The sequence below is a fragment of the Hippocampus guttulatus genome, chromosome 20 (genome assembly GCF_054856545.1).
Source record: "Hippocampus guttulatus isolate MCC_2025c chromosome 20, RoL_Hgut_1.0, whole genome shotgun sequence".
NCBI classification, from domain to species: domain Eukaryota; kingdom Metazoa; phylum Chordata; class Actinopteri; order Syngnathiformes; family Syngnathidae; genus Hippocampus; species Hippocampus guttulatus.
In genome coordinates, this window is record NC_141280.1 from 11360940 (window position 1) to 11382318 (window position 21379).

The 21379-nt window shown below is 44.1% G+C and overlaps 1 protein-coding gene and 2 long non-coding RNA genes across 3 annotated transcripts; 1 reads left to right on the top strand and 2 right to left on the bottom strand.

The window, feature by feature from the left end:
- Positions 1-10182: 10182 nt before the first annotated feature.
- On the bottom strand, positions 10183-12466 carry LOC147188052 (uncharacterized). Its single transcript, XR_015097674.1, has 5 exons — positions 12017-12466; positions 11872-11937; positions 11437-11808; positions 11162-11328; positions 10183-11011 (listed from the first exon to the last, which is right to left on the bottom strand). It is a non-coding gene; the product is annotated as an uncharacterized LOC147188052 (long non-coding RNA).
- A 2390-nt stretch (positions 12467-14856) lies between these two features.
- On the bottom strand, positions 14857-19735 carry LOC147188053 (uncharacterized). Its single transcript, XM_086100511.1, has 2 exons — positions 19199-19735; positions 14857-16510 (listed from the first exon to the last, which is right to left on the bottom strand). Exons 1-2 carry the CDS (start codon positions 19308-19310, stop codon positions 15339-15341), a joined length of 1284 nt encoding a protein of 427 aa, XP_085956637.1. The 5' UTR covers positions 19311-19735; the 3' UTR covers positions 14857-15338.
- Positions 19736-19853: 118 nt separating this feature from the next.
- On the top strand, positions 19854-20872 carry LOC147188054 (uncharacterized). The gene is made up of 2 exons (XR_015097677.1): positions 19854-19919; positions 20170-20872. It is a non-coding gene; the product is annotated as an uncharacterized LOC147188054 (long non-coding RNA).
- Positions 20873-21379: the final 507 nt, after the last annotated feature.

Below are 21379 nucleotides of genomic sequence, written 5' to 3' on the forward strand. Positions count from 1 at the left end.
TGGTGATGCTGGCGAACAGAGAAACTGCTTTACGAGGTTGGTCCTTCAATTATAACAGCGGGTCTTGACTGCGTGCAATTTTCCCCTCTGCCAGGTATCGCTGGACCTCAGGTACCCTCACTCATTATCCAGATGTTGCCACGGGTCTTCTAAAAAACCAAACCTAACAAATTTGGCACACAGAACAGTTGTCGATAAACAAACTAATAATGATGAGTTGCAGAGGTGCTTTTGTTGGTATATGATATTTCTGTATGGCAAATTCGACATTTCACCTGCAATAAAATATGTGAATAGCAAACTGAGAGTTACCATGAAATTAATTTGAATTAGAATGGAATAAGACATGTCAAAGATCCGAGAGGCACTTGGTGAGACAAGGAAATTTGAATAAATACCTTCTTCTCCAAAAGAAGATCAAAATGGCTCTACAAGGCGGACAATATACGTTTCTCCAGGAGCTGCTCCATAATAGGCACGTACTGCAGCAATGCCACTCGAGTGAAGCCTTAGCAGTCGATAGTCCACTGCTCTATGTTGTGCGCGCGTGAGCACAAGCACATACTCATGGCGCTGACGCAGCCCAAGCTTTGAACTATGACAACAGCGAAGCTAGCCTAGCCGACACGACGCTCGAAGTCAGACGGACACATTTTTTCTGATGATCTGTGTGTTTTCCTTTTTGCCCAAATCTATATTTTTATTCTAGCGAGGGTGAGGTCTGGCTTGTTTCGGCAGGCGCCATCGCGTCGCTCAACGCACTTCCTTATAAACACAGTTTGGCAGGCTTTTGCGGCGTCGACGCAGCCTAGACTGAGTCGACGCAGTTCACGTGATCGTCTTGAAGCAGGACACGCGCTGACGCAGGGGTTGCTCTGTGACCTGGACGTGTGCGTCGACGCATCGCTTTTGTTGCCCTATAGTGACAGGAATCAGCGGCCAGACGGTGCACCAGCCGGAACGGGGCATCCACACCGTGGAGGGTGCAGCAGTGACGTGGACTGCAGCTACGACAGTTTGGCGGACATCTTGTTGTACAAACAAGAAGGGAACTCATTGCCTGACTTCATCCTCAGCACATCACAGTTCCGTCACTGCAAGAAGTCGAAAAAGTACAGTGAAAGTTTCGCTCCAGCATGGATGCCAGCACTCGGCAAGCTTTTCTGCATATCGAGCGCGTGAAACCCAGCTATCGAGGGTTTTCGATTGCGCCCTGGAGGCCACGCGGACTGTCGTGCCTGCACAAAAACACATGCACCCGTCTCATATTGTCAGTGAAGTTGGGGGCATGGCCTCACCGGATGGATCACAGAGTCGCAGAGCTGCAACTCTTCCGTGCTCGATGATGCAATTGCCTTGTTTTTTTAAATTTATTTTTTATACTTTACTCAGCTCTGTCGTGGGCCCTCATACCTTGTTTTCTCTTGAGTCTATTTCATTGGATACTTCATGTGGATTTTGCTTCCTCGTTTCTCTTAAATTATATTGGCAGGGCAGCTCAGACATTAATTAGGAGGCCGATTTTGGGCAAGCTGCTTGGCAAATGTGGCAGGCTCAGCTCCAATAAAATGATGAAAGTTGCTAAACCACACATGTACAATCCAAATGCATAGTACTATCTACATGAATCTCACAAGCATGCTGGAGCCTATCCCAGCCATCTTTGGGCCCTAGGCGGGGGACACCCTGACCTGGTTGCCAGCCAATCGCAGGGCACACTCACACCGAGTGACGATTGAGAGAGTTCCATTAACCTACCATGCATGATTTGGGAATAGGGGAGGAGCCAGATTACCTGAAGAAAACCCACACATGCACAGGGAGAACATGCAAACTCCACACAGGGAGGCCTGAGCCAGGATCAAACCCACGACCTCTGCACTGTGAGATCAATTGCTAACCTGTTGACCACGACCCTTGTGAGGATAAGCAGGTCAGAAAATGGATGGATGGATGGATGGATGTTGCGAGCCTCAAGAAGTTATTTTGTGCGTGTTGAGTTAATTCGCTGCTCTTAATTAATCGAATGAATGTTTGACATGTTTTGTTCAAATGTTTTAAAGTTCCTCGTGGAAATGGCTCGTGTTTACACTGTACCATCTGTCAATCGAAAGAATGCCAGTTGCTGACGTAGATGACTCTCATCCCCATTTTGATGTCAGCATACAGGGAATAAATAGCTGTCACCACAACCTTGGTCAGCTCCTGTGATTTTATTTCTGTGAAGATCTCACTGATGTCACACATACATTGGCCCGTTGTATTTGTACAGTATATTCGTGACCACAAATTGTGAGCAAAAAAAAAGTAATGCGTTTGATTTTTGTTTATTTTGGAGGTGGAGCATTTGTGACCCACGTTTATTTTGTCGCCCAAGTGGAAATGCTGCTAACATTTGTTGCACAGTAGTAATAGTCGTGGTAGAGGTATGATTATTATTCAAACCAGATTTCAACAGGATATTCAGATTTTCACTCTTTCTTTTGAATACTTTTCTTCTTTTTGTTTGTTTGCTTACTTTTTATTTCTGTAAGAGAGGGTACCAACAATTTTCTACACCTGTCGCACGTTTGTGGAATTTAAGATAACAGGTCACGATATCGTCTTCAGGCGTCACGTTGTCGCCCTCTTCTGGGCAATGGGAGAAATGCTGTCATGACAACTTCCGGGAATCGAAAAAGAAACCCCTGTGTCCATTTGTGTCTTGTGCAAATTCTATTTTCTGTAAAAAATGAACATCAACCTGTTTTTAGACTTTTTCTTCTACGTTACAGACAACAATATAGAATATCAAGCTGTATTTATACTTTGAAGTCAAAATGGCGCCCGAGTAGGCAGCCGTTGGCAAGTGCTCTCATGAGCCTTGCTTCTTTTTGTTGTTTTTTGGTTTGTTTTGTCACTTTGTGTTTGTTGTTACATCGTGTGGACCTGATGTGGACTTTTTTCAGCATTTTTTGGCCACGACATTCATCAAGGAGGAAACTCTGTGCTTGGTGGTTGCGCCTTCTCGGCAGCATGGGTATGCCAGCACTGTTTTTGCCTGGGAGGAATGTCGGCGCCATTTGACTGTCGTTGCTGGACAGTCCCGGGGCGCTTGTGTCTTGCGCCTGTAATGGGCAGCATTTTTCACAGCCCCGCTTTGTTCAGCGGAGAGATCGGTGCTGTTGAACGGTCTGCGGCTGGATGGATGTCAGGCTTGAGGAGCCGACGATGAGAAGAAAGGAGCGTTAGCGCGGAGCGCCGATGCGGATGTGGAATTGGGAGTCGCGGCTTGGAATTTAAGTGGATTTACATGGGACAGGATATGTGAGCCAATCTCTTTTTCATCAATGGACGCTATAGCTTCGTGTTTGCTTTCAAAACTTAGCTTGTAGCAGACGTGTGCACATTTTCAGCATGGCGTCTCTGATCCACTGGTGAAAGGACACTTTGATCCTCTCCTCTTTCATCTATAACTGCTTCAGAGAACAAAGTGTATGCAGAAAAGTGGTGAATATTGCACGGCTGTCTGTGTCCTATGTGTTGTGTTGTGTTATTTTTGTTATTTTGACTTCAAAATGGCGCCGCGTGAGTGGCTGCCTTTCCAGCAGCTCATATATTTTGTTGTTCTACTTCTTCCTTTCATAACTTTGCTGCTGTGAATCAGGAATTTCTCCATTGCAAGACTAATAAAGGTTTATCTTATCTTAACTTATCTTATTTCAATGTTGGTTTTTCGATATTAAAAGAAAGGTTAAATCACGAATTTTAACGTTTCCTACTTTAAAAAAAATTCAGATTCAGGAAACTTTATTTCTCCCCATGGGGTAATTTGGATTTAACAGGCACGCTCTGCGCAAGAAACATGAAAAACAATGACGAACATGGGATTAAGTGCAAAGGGCCTGTCGGTACTCGCCGTTATGTACAGCGCCCCGAGATCTTAGTTGAGAAAGTAAACACTTGGGAAGGAGAGGCGAAAAAAACATGCTCGAACTATCCTCTTCTGAGGATAATTTAAGTCTTGGAGAAAAAAAACCCCTGCACATCAAAGCATATGACAGTTACAACAACTCATAAGACATAACATGTAACGAGGGGGCGGATGGATTGGGGGGGGGGGGGGCGGCCCGACCGGCGTGCTGCCAGTCCATTCAGCGCACAGCAGATCAGGTCACATCATGGGGAAAAGCCAGGAACAATGAAGGCGATGATGATAAGGACAGGCCGCAGCTGCTTCGTCAAGGTCTGCTCATGAAGACAGTCCTGGCTTATCAGTCCATGGCCGAGAAGGAGATGGTGATGGTGGGGGCACTAGCTTCCATGCGTACTTTCAGGGGAAAGGTCCAGATAGCGTTGTTTTCTTTTGGGACGGCCGCCAACAATTTAAGGTGGCGTTGAGTCCGTGGCTGAACCCCTTCACTGGCGCCGATCAGCCAAATCCTCAATTCCTTTCCAAAGCGAGAATTCCAACTTTTCCATGTTGTTGACGATCGTACGGAGACGCTCCAGAACCGCATCCATATTGCGGTTAAGCTCAGTCACCGCTTGAGTCTGAGTGTTGGACATTCACGCTAGACCAGAGGTGGGCAAACTACGGCCCGCGGGCCGGAACTGGCCCATTGGTCTTTTTAATCCGGCCCGCCGAAGGTTGGTCCACAATTAAGGTTTGACGTGAATGATTGCATTCATTTCAATTGGACTTGTGATGACAGGCATTTCACCGCCAGGTGGCGCATTGACTTGAAGTTGCAGAACACGGGGGGGGGGGGGTCGTTTCGACCACCTAGGACCTCTGTATCGCTCTACTTCTACTGGTCTGATCACAACCCATCTGCAGCAATGCACAGGCTAAAATAGGTCATCAACAACACTGTTGTCATTTTTAAAAAGTACCGTATTTTCACGACTATAAGGCGCCATTAAAAGTCTAAAATTTTCTCCAAAATGGACAGGACGCCTTATGATGCGGAGCGTCTTGTCTATGCGCTGAGTTCCAAAACCTGACTGACAGCCGACACGCTGTTTATATAGAGAAAAGGCGGAAGTGACTGTGGACAGGCATGCGGCAAAGAAGTCGGCCAATCAGTGAAGGGTGGGCGTGTATATATACATATATGGAGAGAAAGAGCGAGAAAAGGCAGACGTGAGTGACAGGCATGCGGGGAAGAAGTCCGCCAATCAGTGAAGGGTGGGCGTGTAAGTGGACGCTAAAGGGACGCGACAAGCAGGTACCAACACCTGTATAGAGTGTGGCTATGTGCATTGTTGCAAAACAACTTCGGTTTTGGTTTCTAAGAACCCCCGAAAATAAATTCTACAAAGAGACACGCCTACGAAGCTCAGTTCAAACTTCAAGCCATCGGTTATGCTTTTGGCATGCGTGCCCATCTCACAGCAGCGGTGAAAAACCAAGTCAAGCAAATGAACTCTGAGCTTGCCGTTATTCCCGGAGGCTTGACTAAAGAACTCCAACCGCTGGACATCGGCATCAACCGGGCGTTCAAAGTAAAGTTGCGAGCGGCATGGGAACAATGAATGATCGATGGCAAACACAACTTTACAAAGAGTGAGAGGCAGCGCCGGGCGAGTTACGCCACAATTTGCGAATGGATTGTGGCTGCTTGGACGAACGTGTCTGCTTGCACTGTTGTTCGAGTTTTTGGCAAAGCCGGCATCATTTCTGTGGAGCCACATGGCAATAAGAGTGACTGACAACGAGAGGGAACACGGCGTTTTTGATGGATTACCGGTACTTGCACAATTGTTCAATTCTGATACAGAGGATGAGGACTTTGATGGATTTCTGGGTGATGATTGATCGAAAAACGTGAGTACATTGTACGATGGCTAAATAAAATACAACGGAACTCAGTTTTCCGTTGCCTTTTTAAAAACGTGTTTTTAGCTTGTATCTGTATGTCTTGGCATGCTACCGTATGCTACAAGCTAACGTGTTTTTAGCGTGCGCGCATGCATGCCGTATGTTTAAGCTGGCGTATGTTTTACCACTTTAAAATTGCGCCCAATAATACAGTGCGTTTTGTCTATGTGTAAAATACAGAAATAGCACCCATTAATGAGACTGCGCCCAACCATACGGTGCGTCGAATGGTCGTGAAAATACGGTATATTAATACAGTACTTTCATTCTTTTGTTCTTTTGATGTTTGATATGGACTGTCAAGAATGCAGTTTTTTTTTTAAATGTACCATAGCTCGTGCTGACCTGGCCCTTCTGTCAAATTTTAAAAGTCAATGCGGCCCCGAGCCAAAAAGTTTGCCCACCCCTGCGCTAGACCATCGAGAATGACCGGCAGCTTCTTCACTTCCAATAAAGCCGCTCCCGTCGGTTGAATTTTGCGATAGAACAGGAAACTGCTAACACCAAACAGCATCATACCTGTTATCAGAAGGTCGATAATGTAGATGTCTTCCACATCCTCAACGGACAGTATTGACATGCACACCATTCTCCACTTTCTCCATGGATCAAGGGTGTACCCGGCAGCAAATGTCCCCGTGGGGCAAGTAGGCTCCCCACTGCCTGCTCTTTTCGTCGAAAAAATGTTGTCGATTGCATCGAGAGACCAGCCAACCAATTCCATGGTTTGTTCTTAGGATGAAAATACGATAGGAGGCTAGGAAAGTTAGACACAGACAGCACGTAGACGAGTGGCGAGCAAGGAGAGGGGTAGGGGGAGGACAGGGGCTGAGCAGAAAAGCGTCGTTTTCTTGCAGTCGTGTAATGCCCTTCACTGTAGACAGAAGGGTGCACGCAGTCGCGGATGCAATATGTTCGTTTTTAATAAACAAAAGGAGGCAGAAAATAAACGTACAGTATTCACAGGAGCTGCTGCTGGCCACAACTCACGCCCATGCGCTCCACACTCAGCCTAACTTTGGCGCGGATATTTCCCCAACTTGGCTCGTCCCCTCTTTATGACGTCACCCGTGACTCAACTAACCCAGCCCTTGAACACACAAACAAGAAACAGATATTGCAGTATTATGGCGAAGGAGGAGTCAGTGGCGGGCCGTGCATTTCAACCTTAGGCCTTCAGTGACGTCACATACATGAACACAATATAGGCTCGTCAAGCAACACTTAATTTCTGCAGGAAACAGTCCTCACCGGCACCGATGAACATCCAGGGTATGGACATAGAGAGGGTGACCTCCTACAAGTACCTAGGTGTTCTTCTGAACAACAAACTGGACTGGTCTACAAACACGGACAACCTGATTAGGAAAGGACAGAGCCGACTCTTCCTACTCAGGAAACAGGTCTTTTGGGGTTCAGGGGTCGCTCCTTAAGACTTTCTATAACTCGGTAGTGGCCTCGGCCATCCATTATGGCATTGTCTGCTGGTCAGGCAGCATCTCAGCCCGGGACAGAAAGAGACTGGAGCGACTGGTCAGGAAGGCCAGTTCTGTCCTGGGTTGCTCCCTTGACACTCTGGAGGAGGTGGGCAACAGAAGGATGCTAACTAAGCTAAAGGCTATGATGGACAGTCCCTCCCACCCTCTCCAGCCCGCCCTGACAGCACTTGGTAGCTCCTTCAGCCAGAGACTGTTACACCCGCGCTGCAAGAAGGAGCGATACAGACGCTCGTTCCTACCAACTGCTGTCAGGCTGCTGAATAAAAAATAGCAACAATAATATTTAATAATTGAATGATGTGGAAAACAACGGTAAATAGCACTGCGATTTATCCATTTTGTATTTATATTGCACTTAATTGGACGGTGTTTGTTTGTTTTTCTTCTTCTTTCTGCCTACATTCTTGCTGCTGGAGGCTGTAAATTTCCCCAGTGTGGGACTAATAAAGGATATCTTATCTTATCTTATCGTTGTAAAATTGGATTACTGTGATTATCATTTTTGTATTATCGCGGTTTAGTTCAAATTCCTCTCCAATCACACATTTATATTTTGTTTTTTACAAGAGCAGAGCCAGAATCATAAAATTACTACATGTTGCTTTGCGCAAACGTTAGCTGCAATGTCCTCTGGGCATTGAAAACATCATAAGATAAGATAACCTTTATTTAAGATAAGATATCCTTTATTTGTCCCGCAATGAGGAAATTACAATCAGACTTCAGAAAGGAAAACGCTGGGTAGGGAGAGGGAAAAAAACCCACGCTCGAACTATCCTCTTCTGAGGATAATTTAAGTCCAGGATAAAAAAGACCCTAGCACATAAATAAGCATATGACAGTTACAACAAGTCACAAGACATAACATGTAATAAGGGGAAGGATGAATGGGAGGGGGGGATGACCGCGACGCGGCCGTCCTGACCAGCTGCACGGCACACGTGCGCTCTGCAGATCGAACCACGTCATGGGGGAAAAGAATCGGAGCGATGAAGATGGTGATAACAAGGATGTGTATGCGCGTGTGGTTGTCCAGTTGTGTATGTGTATGCGTGTACAGGTCATAGCTGCTTCGTCGAGGTCTGCTCATCATGAAGACAGTCCCGGCTTATCAGTCCATGGCCGAGAAGGAGGGGGGTGATGGTGGGGGCCCTAGATTCCATGCGTACTTCCATCCAGGGGAAAGGCCAGATAGCGTTGTTTGTTTTGGAGGGACGGCCGCCAACAATTGCAGACAGCCTTGAGTCCGTGGTCTGTATCTCTTCACTGGCGCCGATCAGCCCGAATCCGAAAACTCTTTCCGCAGCGCGGATTCCAACTTCTCCATGTTGTTGTCGATCGCGCGGAGTCGCTCCAAAACCGCAACAATATTGCGGTTGAGCTCAGTCCCCGCTTGAGTCTGAGTGTTGGACATTCGCGCCAAACCATCCAGAATGACCGGCAGCTCCTTCACTTCCAATAAAGCCGCTCCCGTCGGTTGAATTTTGCGATAGAACAGACAGCTGCCAACACCAAACAGCAGCATACCTGTTATCAAAAGGCCAATAATGTAGGTGTCTTCCACATCCTCCACGGACAGTATTGCCAGGCACACCGGTCTCCACTTTCTCCATGGATCCAGGGCGTATTCGGCAGCAAATGTCCCCAGAGGGCAAGCAGGCTCCCCACTGCCTGCTCTTTCCGTCGAAAAAAATTTGTCGATTGCATCGAGAGACCAGCCAACTAATTCTATGGTTAGTTCTTCGGATGAAAATACGGTAGGAGGCTAGGAAAAAGTTAGACAAAGACAGCACAAAAACTAAGTGGCAAGCAGGGAGAGGGTGCGGGATGGGGGCAGGAGCTGTGCGAAAAAGCGTCCGCCTTCGTCGAGAGCCAAGCAGAAAGGCTCTCGACGTCTTTCTGTCCCACAATGGGGAAATTTGCAGTCACAGCAGCAAAATTGAAGGGGGGGGGGGGGGTGTAGAAAAGAAAAAACAGTGTTGCATGCACAAAATAAATGTTTCAGAAAAATAACTGTACACAGTACAGAATGCAATATAAATATAAGATATACTGTAGATATAAGCAGATATGCAACTGCATATATGCAGCATAAGGTGGCTGTGCTATTTACAATGGTTACAGGTTTTCAAGTATGTTTATTCAGCAGCCTGACAGCAGTCGGTAGGAACGAGCGGCGGTATCTCTCCTTCTTGCAGCGCGGGTGTGACAGTCTCTGGCTGAAGGAGCTACCTCGTGCTGTCAGGGCTGGCTGGAGGGGGTGCTTTGTTTGCCAGGCTGCACTAGAATGTTTGAACTAAGTAATTTGCATTACGGCTGGAGTTAATCATGCCGGCGCTCCACTTCCGGGTTTTGACCGTTGAGACTTGTAGTTCTTTTGTTTGAGTCTACTTGATATGTTTGTGTTGTATGTTTTTTTTACGTTTAGAAAAATGAATAATGATGGTGATGATAATACATAGTGTGAAATCATGGTTGATAAACTTGGTGAGTTATTGCAAATGAAGGTATTAAAGTCAATTATATACATTTACATTGTGATGTATAAAGAAATATATTAATTTGTGTATTTTAGGTTATTACCTGCTTCTGAATACGGATTCTGCTCCTGAATACTGATTCTGCTACTGATACTGCTTCTACAACTGCTTCGACTACTTCTGCTGCAAAGTGCTTCAATAAATGATCAAAAAAGTACAGAGCGAGTAATCCTTCCATGCTGACTGATGATCCCTATTCAGAGGGCCGTGAAAAATGGAAATAACTGAACACAGGTACTTGTAGGAGGTCACCCTCTCTATGTCCGTACCTTGGATGTTCATCAGTGCAGGTGAGGACTGTTTCCTGCAGAAATCCACAACCAACTCCTTAGTTTTCCTGGGGTTGATCTGGAATTTATAAAAGTGGAAAAAGACATTGGTTTACAAATTATAGAGCAATACCATTACCACAATTCTCAAAAATATTAGAAAAACTATTTTCATGCAGACTTGATAACTTTGTACAGAAACATGTGCTATTAAGTGAAAAGCAATACGGCTTCAGAGAAAAATGGACCACCTCAAAGGCAGAAATGGTGTTTGTGCAAGAAATAGCCACTAATATAGACAACACAGAATTTACTGTTGGGATTTTTCGAGATTTAAAAAAAGCTTTTGACATGATAGATCACAGTATATTATTGAATAAATTAGAGAGGTATGGCACGAGAGGTGTAGCATATAAATGGATTAAAAGTAATTTAGATCACAGATATCAGTACGTGCAGTTCAACAATAAAAAAATCTAATCAACTGAAAATCACTCATGGAGTTCCTCAGGGGTATGTGCTTGGTAGTGATCATGAAGCAATGAGGCTTTCCATCCAACTGGTTCGTTCGGTTTCTTTTTTTAGATAGGATTTCTCCTGCTTTTGAAAATAGTCTTTCACAAGGGACGGATGAGGCCGGAGTACAGAGAAAGGTTATTGCTAGTTTGTAGAGGTTTGGGTAGACATGTTTGTGCAGCTCCCAGTAGTCCAGGGGGTTTGACATCCTGCTTATGTTGGGTTCGCCCAGATGAGTGTGGACCTCCACAGTCACATCTGCGGTCTCACTCTTTGTCCTCCTCTGCATGACTGTGTGGTCCAGTCGCCGCCACAGTTTGTCACCTAAGACACAACAAACAGACTAACAGCCAATAGGCAGTTCTGGCTGCACATCATAGAGATGGGAGCAAAAGAATGCCTTATCCCACAATAATGCACTGCCGCTCATTTCCTATTGCTTAATTAACACCATTAGAATGTATCGAATATTACCTTGCTCCACAGGCTGGGAAGCTTCTGATATGTCCGGATGTGTTGATGAAGATGGGTTGGAGGAGGAGGAAGATGCCCTGTGCCGGATCACTGTCGCACATTCAGTTGTGAGCCTCCTCTCAGCCTCTTGTGCTTTATTTGGGCTACAGAAGCCTATCTTTTTGAACCTGCAAATGACAATGAGACTCCCGGCAGTTGTGAACTGTTCAACAAGAGGCACTTGCTCATTTGTTGGTACTAGTAGACAGATGAGAAAACAGACAACTTATACAAACCTGGGATCCAGCAGTGTTGCCAGTGACATGATGCTCATGGCTTGGGGATTGTAGAACTTCTCCCTCAGTTGTTTTTAAGACCCTCATCCATTGCTTTGCTCTCCTCCATTTGTATGGTTCCCATGTCATCCTCCAAGGTGTGGTGCAGCATGGCCAAAAGTGGTATGACCTTGGACCCAGACACTCTCTTCTCCTCTGAGAGCTCTACGGTGGCATCATTAAATGGGGACAGCACCTGCAGACTCTCAGAAATGAGCCTCAACTGGTGGGATGTGAGTGGGTAATGTCAGTGTGTAGGCCTGCTCCTACGGCTTCCCTGAGGTTGTACATGCGTTGCAACATGTGGAAGGTGCTGTTCCAGCGTGTCTCCACCTGAAAATAAAAGGTCATTATTGTTTGAAAGGGGAGTGGAAGCAGTTATGGATGTCAACTTACCTCTTGAACGAGCTTCAGCACAGGCTCTGTAGGCTTCATTTGCTCCTGCACCCGTGTCAGGCTTGTCTACAAAAAATAAAATAGGAAACATTATTCAAGTCAGTCAGCATTAATTTGAATACTGCTGTGTAATAAAGGAATTCACCTTTGCAGTGGTACTGCTTTTGAAGTAGCCAACTATCCTCCTACACTGAAGACGGATCTCAGACAGCTCAGTGTTTTCTGCCAGAGCCTTCTTCACAATCAGATTTAATGTGTGCGCCACAGGAAGATGAAGGTCTCTGTCACATGCAGCCATGTTGGCTGCACCATCTGTCACAAGGCAAGTCACTTTGGTGGAAATGCTCCATTGTGCCATGAGTGCCGATTTAACGGCAGCCATGTTCTCAGCTGTATGGCGGTCAGGGAAATGGAGCACACCTAACACAGCTGAGTGCAGAGAGGTGTGCTCATCAATGAAATGACAAGTGACTGCCAGATATGCATCTGTGTTGATGCTGGTCCACATAGCTGCTGTTATGCTCACTGCAGAGGACTTTGCTATGAGCTCTTGGGCCTTCTCCTTTGCCTGTTGGTACCTCTCTTCCACCATGGCTTTCAAAGTCTAAAGGAAACGAGAAAGAACACTATTAGAAGAGCAGTTATAGGGGAATGGGGAATAATGATTCATGTGCCTTATGTAGGGTCGAAAGCTTGGATAATCTTCCTGAACGTTGTGTCCTCCACAAAACTGAAGGGCTGGCAATCTTCAATCACCATATTGATCAATGCCTCTTCCACTGCATTCTTATCCACTGCAGTTTAACAGAAACAGAGTTAATGATAGATGACATTCATTTCATCCGTCACATTTGAAATATACATGGTAGGCTATGCTGTTTTTTCATTGCATGTTAAAATGCCTTACCTGGGTGTGGTTCTGTTTGAGTTGTCTCCTTATTTTCATGCAGGGCCCTATAATGTCTCAACATACAGTAGATGGAGTGTTCTCTTGGTACCCAAGTTCTTTGGAAAAAAAGTTTACACTTCACCTTTTGAAATATCAGCAAGTAGAAGACAGACATTAAAACGAGGGATGCACTGTGCTGTCACAATAATTTACAATATATATTCACACTGGTTATTATAATTTGTACCTTTTTCGGAGAGATCTGCTAAAATGATCCCAGAGAGGGGATGTTCTCTTCTTTTTCGTTGTGGACAGTAGGGTGCGTCCAAAGCCGTCCATCGCAAAATGAATCGGATTGAAGTGAATTGAGGTTTGGAGATGCGAGTTGGGTGTGTCAGTGTCACCTGTCAGCTCATTGTCGTCCCGGTGCGCCAATTTATTTCGAATCACCCGTGAAACTTAGCTGCGGTGACGTAGGAATCCCGTCTCGTGAGGCTTCGGACGTAGCAACACGCGTTCCGAGCCTTTGGCCGTGGCCACAAGCGTAATCGACATATGCCTCGATGCGCGCTTCGCAGATTTTTTTCCGGTTTACTCGGCACACGCATTGGCGCCTCAGCACAGTTGGGCACATCACTTGTGCTTGGTCCAACACTATTCAACTTGTATATAAATGATGTCTGCAGTGTCTCACAACAATTTAAATGCGTCCCATTTGCTGATGATACTACTTTCTACTGGTCTTGAGGAAATCCCAAACAGCTCCTGATAACTGTGGAAAATGACTTAAATGAAAAAACTGGTTCAACAGGAATAAATTGTCACTTAACCCTTATGCCGTTTGAAAAAAAATGTACACAATATACTCTTCATGATTACGACCATATATGACCTACTGTGTGGAAATATGGTGAAACACCCATACAACAAACGCACTCCCTGTTTTAAGACTACAAAAAAAGCAATCAGAACTATATAATTAATAGATCAAAATATACGGAACTCACAAATCCGCTATTTATCAAACTAAACACTATGACATTTTATGACCTGGTTAACTTCAAAATAGCCCAATTAATGTACAAAGCACACAATAACCTGCTCTGCCAAAACATCCAGAAGCTTTTCGAAATTTGACAAAGTTGCTATGATTTAAGCGGTCGCAACCTATACAAAATCCAAAACAAGAACAATCATCAAGCAAAGGAGTGTATCTGTAATAGGTGTTAATCTGTGGAATAAATTTTAAACCGACCTGAAAATGAGTAAATCGCTTGCCGAGTTAAAAAGCTAATTTAAGAGAATAGTACAATAAACAACATCAATCAGAGTTCAGTTGATAAATTTGAAACATTTATTAAATATAGTAATCGATCAGAGTTAAGTTGATTAATGTATGAAATGTAGTAATGTAATGCAAGATCCATGATGAACACGAGAAAATCAACATTTAAATGTGCTCGGGTGTATGTGTATATAATACTACACAAACCAAAAGTTGTAAAAATAGGTAGAGCACATATAAGGGTGACTATATGCATACTTTTCCTTTTCGAATTGACAGAAAAACAATCTATTTATATATTCATAGATAATAAGGGGTAGGACTAGATAAGTTTTATACTTCTTACGACTCCTTTGAACATTAAATGGTGCTGTATGATGCCAGTTTTCTTTACCTTTTTCACATTTTTACTTACCATTACTTTCTGTTAATTTATTACTGTATGTTTTTTATGTTCAATAAACAAACAACAACAACATTCTGACCCCGATGACAATGCTAGAATTCATTACAACAACAAAAAAACCCCCAAACTTTTCAATGCAGTCAAGGAAAAGAAAAGTGCATCAAACACAATCAGCCTTGGTGCATGGACCAATGAAGCCTGCTCAGATGAGAGATGAAAAACTGTTCATCTCATCATCACACTTAGTGATTCTTCGTCTGAGACTTCCACGAAAATCTTTGACCACAAACTGAGCAGGAAAAAGTTTGATCACCAGTGTGGGCTCTTGAGTGGACTTTTAAGCTTTGCTTCTGTGAGAATATTTGGCCACAATCTGAACAGGCAAAAGGTTTCTCACCAGTGTGGGTTCTTGTGTAGTTCATTAAGTGTCCCTTCTGAGAGAATCTTTGTCCACAATCTGAATTGGCAAATCGTTTCTCACCAGTGTGAATTCTTACGTGCTTTTTAAGTCTCCCTACTGAGAGAATGTTCGCCCACAAGCTAAGCAGGAAAAAGGTTTGTCATCAGTGTGAGTTGAAGCATGTATTTTTAAGATTCCCTTGTGAGAGAATTTTTGAGCACAATCTGAATGGGCAAACGGTTCCTCACCAGTGAGGGTTCTTTTGTGATCATTTAAGCTTCCCGTCTTTTAAGTCTCCCTTCTGAGAGAATGTTCGCCCACAAGCTAAGCAGGAAAAAGGTTTGTCAGCAGTATGAGTTGAAGCATGTATTTTTAAGATTCCCTTGTGAGAGAATCTTTGAGCACAATCTGAATGGGCAAACGGTTCCTCACCAGTGTGGGTTCTTTTGTGATCATTTAAGCTTCCTGTCTGAGAGAATCTTTGGCATTAAACTGAACAGGCAAACGGTTTCTCACCAGTGTGGGTTCTTGTGTGCCTTTTTAAGCGATGCTTCCGAGAGAATCTTTGACCACAATCTGAACAGGAAAAAGGTTTCTCACCTGTGTGGGTTCTTGTGTGGGAAACTAAGTGTGCCTTCTGACAGAATTTTTGGCCACAAACTGAGCAGGAAAAAGGTTTCTCACCAGTGTGTGTTCTGGTGTGTGTTTTTAAGGTTGCTTTACGAGAGAATGTTTGGCCACAAACTAAGCAAGCAAAAGGTTTCTCACCAGTGTGGGTTCTTGTATGGGACACTAAGTTTCCCCTCTGAGAGAATCTTTGGCCACAAACTGAGCAGGAAAACGGTTTCTCGCCAGTGTGTGTTCTGATGTGAGTTTCTAAGGTTTTCTTCAGAGAGAATCTTTGGCCACAATGTGAGCAGGAAAAGGGTTTGGCACCAGTGTGGGTTCTTGTGTGTAATTTTAAGGTTCTCTGCTCAGAAAATCTTTTGCCACAAACTGAGCAGGAAAAGGATTTCTCACCAGTGTGGGTTCTTGTGTGTCTTTTTAAGTCTCCCTTATGCGAGAATCTTTGGCCACAATCTGAACAGGCAAAAGGTTTATCACCACTGTGGGTTCTTCTGTGATCATTTAAGCTTCCCTTCCAAGAGAATCTTTGACCACAAGCTAAGCAGGAAAAAGGTTTCTCACCAGAGTGGATTATTTTATGAGCATTTAAGTTTCCTTTATGAGAGAATCTTTGACCACAATCTGAACAGGCAAAAGGTTTCTCACCTGTGTGTATTCTCATGTGTCTTTTTAAGTGTCCCTTCTGAGAGAATTTCCAGCCACAGTTTGAACAGGTGAACGGTTTCTCACCAGTGTGGGTTCTCACATGTCTTTTCAAATCACTCTTACTAATAAACATCTTCCCACACCCAGAACATTTCCAGGGTTTGTTGTCAATGTGAAATGCACCATCAGACTCTTCATCATCATCAGCAGTGCTTGATGATGTGTTGTCACCATGTTTCGTGCAAGGGTGCTCTGACTCCTCCTCCTTTTTCATATGAAGGGCCTGCTCCTCTTCTTTAAAGTGGGAGACCTCTTTGTTCTCCTCTTCTTCTTTAATGCGAGAGGGATCTGCATCCAGCCGCTCAGGACAAACATCTTCACTGATGTCTGCAAGACACAAGTAGACAAAAACACCCATTAAATTATGGTTCATAATTATAAATTACACCACAAAGAATCTTTTTTGAGCCGAGGCACATTTCTTTCATGGAAAAATATCCCGTGGCACACCACTAGCTGAAAATGTGAAAAAAGCTAATTTTAACAATTTAGTGTTATATTGTTATGATGAGTGTTTTTTTTAACATTGAAACATGACGCTACATTATAACACCTCGAATAGGAATCTAATCAGCATCAAGTCAATATATTATTTAGATTTATTTATAATCTTTCATATTTATTCTCACTCAGTGTGATAAATGGTTTGGATGAACACAGAACTGATATCCTGGCAGCAATCGTTGAAAGACACACGAAGCTCTTCCTCCAAAGTTCTCAATTTTTCTCTGTTATTAGTTTTTACAGCAGCCAGAAAATTTCTTTCGCCGCTTTGGGTCCGAACATCTCATTTACATTGCCACTGGGACTTTTTTTGATTTAGCCACAAGTTCAGCTACATGGTAACTTGCTTTCAGGGCTCATGAACATTGCTTGTTTCACAGAGAGATGGAGTTTAAGCTTACTTGCGCTGTTGGAGAGCTTTTCGCCACATACAAAGAACAACTGAGTCGGTGCGGTTGCATCTACGGGAAAAGTAAATCCAAATGAAAGAGCTTTCATTGTATTGGCTCACGCCAGAAACTTCACTTCGCAAGGCAATTAACACCAGTGTGCCACGGCACAGGATTTGGCTTAGGGCAATAAAATGGCGAGTGCCGGCCCCCCACCCTTTAAAAAGTGCACTTTGTTTATGCTTTTTACAGTCTCGACAAACACAGACACATCTGCGTCCGACTCCGTTCCTTCTCTCCTTTCATTCAACTCGAGAGGCGTTCAAAGACAGCCTCCGAAAAACGGAAATTAATGATCACTTCAATGACACTAAGAAAAGCGAAAATAATGCACCAAAACAGAAAAACAAGCGAGGAAATCACAAAATAAATTCTATGGGGGCGTTTGTGAACACACAACAAAGGAATGAATAACAAACAATTCTGAGACAGTCCAGTCTCCTACATACATACAGCATGTTGTTCCTTCATTGGAAGGCTTTTATTTTTTAGCGGCTCCAGACATATTTGTTTTTTGTTTTTTTTTGTCCGATATGGCTCTTTCAACATTTTGGTTTGCCGACCCCTGCCATATACGAAGTTACAACAAAATAACGCTTCGCGAGAAAAAACAGTATTCAAAATGGATGCTTGCAAACTTGATTGGTGAACATTATGAGTCCCGAGTCTGCCGAAGACAAATAAGTCCGGCAGCCCAGAAATAACACCAGACCCTACCCCCCATCCCAAAAAAAAAAATTAAACGGATTTAGAACAATACAAAAAAGGTCCATTTTGACTGCATACACACACACACAGCGGAAAAATCTCATCCCTGAGATATACACACACACATATATATATATATATATATATATATACACACATATATACATACACATCATATATACACATCAAGGTGGCTCGGAAAGATGTGAGTCAATTGACGGAGGCCCAGAGAGGTGTGATGAAAAGGCCGATACCCGAGAGGTACATCCAGATGACCATACCTGAAGCACTCGAAACTGCCAAACAAAGGCTCCAAGCCTTGTCCAGCCGCCTAAAGCGGTACACGAAAGACAATGAGGCCAGACAAATAAACAGGCTGTTCGCAACACAACCTGCTAAAGTGTACGCTCAGTGGCAGGGTACTAACAACAGAGCTGACCCACCAAAACTGAAAACTGAAAGGTACTGGAAAGGCATATGGGAGAAGGAGGTTGCACATAACAGCAGTGCACAATGCCTGGTGACCCTGAGAGAGGAGCACAGCAACCTACCTGAACAGAACCCAATTACTGTAACAGTGGCAGACATACAGGAAAGAGTCTCAGATATGAAGAACTGGACAGCACCAGGCCCGGACATGGTCCACACCTACTGGCTGAAGAAACTCACAGCGTTCCATGAGCGCCTAGCAGCACAAATGAACCAGCTGCTGAGGGATGGGACTCACCCAGGATGGCTAACCGAAGGGCGAACGATCCTGATCATGAAGGATCCCTCAAAGGGTGCAGTCCCATCCAACTATAGGCCAATAACCTGTCTCTCCACAACATGGAAGCTCATGTCAGGCATCATTGCGGCTAAGATAAGTGGACACATGGATCAATACATGAGCGAAGCACAGAAAGGCATTGGTAGAGATACCAGAGGAGCCAAACATCAGCTCCTGGTTGACAGAACAGTCGCACAAGACTGCAGGTCCCAACATACCAACCTGTGCACAGCCTGGATTGATTACAAGAAACCCTATGACTCGATGCCACATACATGGATCACTGAATGCTTGGAGTTGTACAAGGTGAACAGGACCCGAAGAGCCTTCGTTGCGAACTCGATGAGGATGTGGAAAACCACACTTGAAGCCAATGGCAAGCCACTTACCCAAGTGTCCATCAAATGTGGCATATACCAAGGTGATGCACTCTCCCCACTGCTGTTCTGCATAGGACTGAACCCCCTAAGCTAACCTATATATATATATACATATATACACACACACACTGCGTACAAGAAAGACAGCATTAGAAGGCTATTCAGAAAGACTATGAAAAAAGCGAGACGAACAGTGTGACCTAACCTGCCAATGGCTGCATCCTGCAAATGGCGTCCAGCAGTTGACGTTGTCCCTTGTGGTCCTCTTTTTCTTCACAAAATTCCTCCTCGTACTCCACTGTCCTTCTTGTGCACATTTTCACACGAAAATTAAAACAATACTGACGCTGACGATCTCTGCGGAGCGATGTGTTGAGCACAGGCGCCTCTATGTTAGCAGCTAGCAAGCTAACCGAAACTAAACTCGGCCGACAAACACCAACGTACACCGAGACGACTTTAATCGGACACGAAGCTTCAACGAAAGATGTTTTGGTCCAGCGAGATGATGGCAGACGCCCCGAGTGGAGGTTTGAGCACGTTGACGACAAATTTGAGGAGAATTTGGTAAAGAGTACCTTTCCCTCCTCGCGTCCCAGTCCGACACTGCGGTCAGCCAGCAATTGTTAATACTCTGCATGACGGAAATCTACCGACAGCTAGCGCCGTTGACCACCTTCAAAATAAAATATTTCCAAACCATCAGCGGTTTAGATTTAAAATAATGTTTTTGTTCCGGCTCCCGGAGAGCCATGTTAAATTTGGTTCCTATTTTCTATAACTACAGAGTTGCTTTATTTTGTACGGTTAATTCGTTATTGTGAAGGGCACACCGGACTTTATGGAGTGAAACACTTCCGGTTGAACGTTGCACGGGGAACCTCCGAACGATGGACTGCAACTTCGTGTCGTAGGCCAAGCAGCCTGTATGTAAATATTTTATGTAAATGCATGCCATATTATTAATTCGTGGGGTGTGTTCAGAGTGTATTTACATTATTGGGCGTTTCTATTGTTTAATTTACATTTATGCACAGCGATTATCACATTAGCATATTAGCTCGTTAGCTACACTAGCGTAGCCACGCGTTCGTCACATGTCAGATCAGTGGGGCACATTGTTTTACCACGTTTTACGTTGCAACGTATAAGTGTTTTTATGTCTGTCTGTTTCAGTTTTACACCTTCTTGACTCGCTGGTGAATAAATCGCTGGAAATATCAACGGTGTGGTCATTGGTCACAGTTTTAAAATAGTTTCTTGGTGGTCAGGCAACGATGAGTTCACCCAGAGAGAATGAAAACTCTCTCAGAATAGCAACAAGAAGCGTGTTGAAGTTTAGACAGAAAATAAAGTCAATGTTAACGCTCCATCAATCACTAAAATGTCACCTCATTTAAAAAAATAAATAAGTGAAAAGCATTTTTGTTTTCCTGCAACCAGACCAGGCCAAAGGCACACTATGCCACCCCAGGTATCTCACCACGGTACTTTCATTATGATCTGATGTTACATTTCAAAATAAAAGGCCTCTAAAATCAGCAATTTTTACCTTCCCACTTGTTTAAAAAATATAATAAAAAATGCGGCCCCTGTGAGCAAAAGCGGATCGGTAAAATGGATAGATGGATGCATGTTCGGTTTCTCTTTGGTTGTTGTTGCGTTTTCTTTTTCCCTGGCTGTTTTATTTGAGTGAAATTAATAGTTTGGTTTCTTGAGTTAACCTTACATTTGCTGTCATTTTGTTTTATTCCAAAGCAGTTATGTGAGCTTGAGTTTTCTCTTTATGATCTTCAATTAAAGGGTTTGGACTCAAATGTTACTTTTAAATTCAGCTTATTTATTTTAGACAAATGTCAATAAAATTGTGTTAAACTGATGTGCTGATTGAATACGTATTTACTTCATTATATGTCAATTGGTAGGATTCAAATCAAGATAATGAGGAACCACAATGCGCTGCTGCGACTAAGGGGGTCACTCTTCTCCACACAGCAATGCTCGATTGATATTGTGCATGTGTGATGTCACTGCTTCAAACGGCCCGCCCCCTCACCGACAAGTGAGCGTTCATGCAGATGGCGAGTGCAGACATGAGTCGGGCACTAGCTATACTACAGCGACATAATACACATGTACAATCCAAATGCATCATACTATCCACGTAAATCTCACAGGCATGCTGGAGCCCATCCCAGCCGTCTTCGGGCAGTAGGCGGGGGACACCCTGAATTGGTTGCCAGCCTATCACAGGGCACACACAGACGAACGATCATCCACGCTCACACTCACACCGATGGATAATTGTTCCATTAACCTGCCACGCATGGTTTTGGAATGTGGGAGGGATCGAACCCATGACCTCTGCACTGTGAGGTCGGCGCGC

What these genes read in the sequence shown, in the direction of transcription:
- LOC147188053 (XM_086100511.1), bottom strand. Translation starts at nt 19,310, where the DNA reads ATGTGCACAAGAAGGACAGTGGAGTACGAGGAGGAATTTTGTGAAGAA. An exon ending in CAGGATGCAGCCATTGGCAG is followed by an intron (nt 16,511 to 19,198) that starts GTTAGGTCACAC and finishes TGTGTCTTGCAG; the next exon opens with ACATCAGTGAAGATGTTTGT.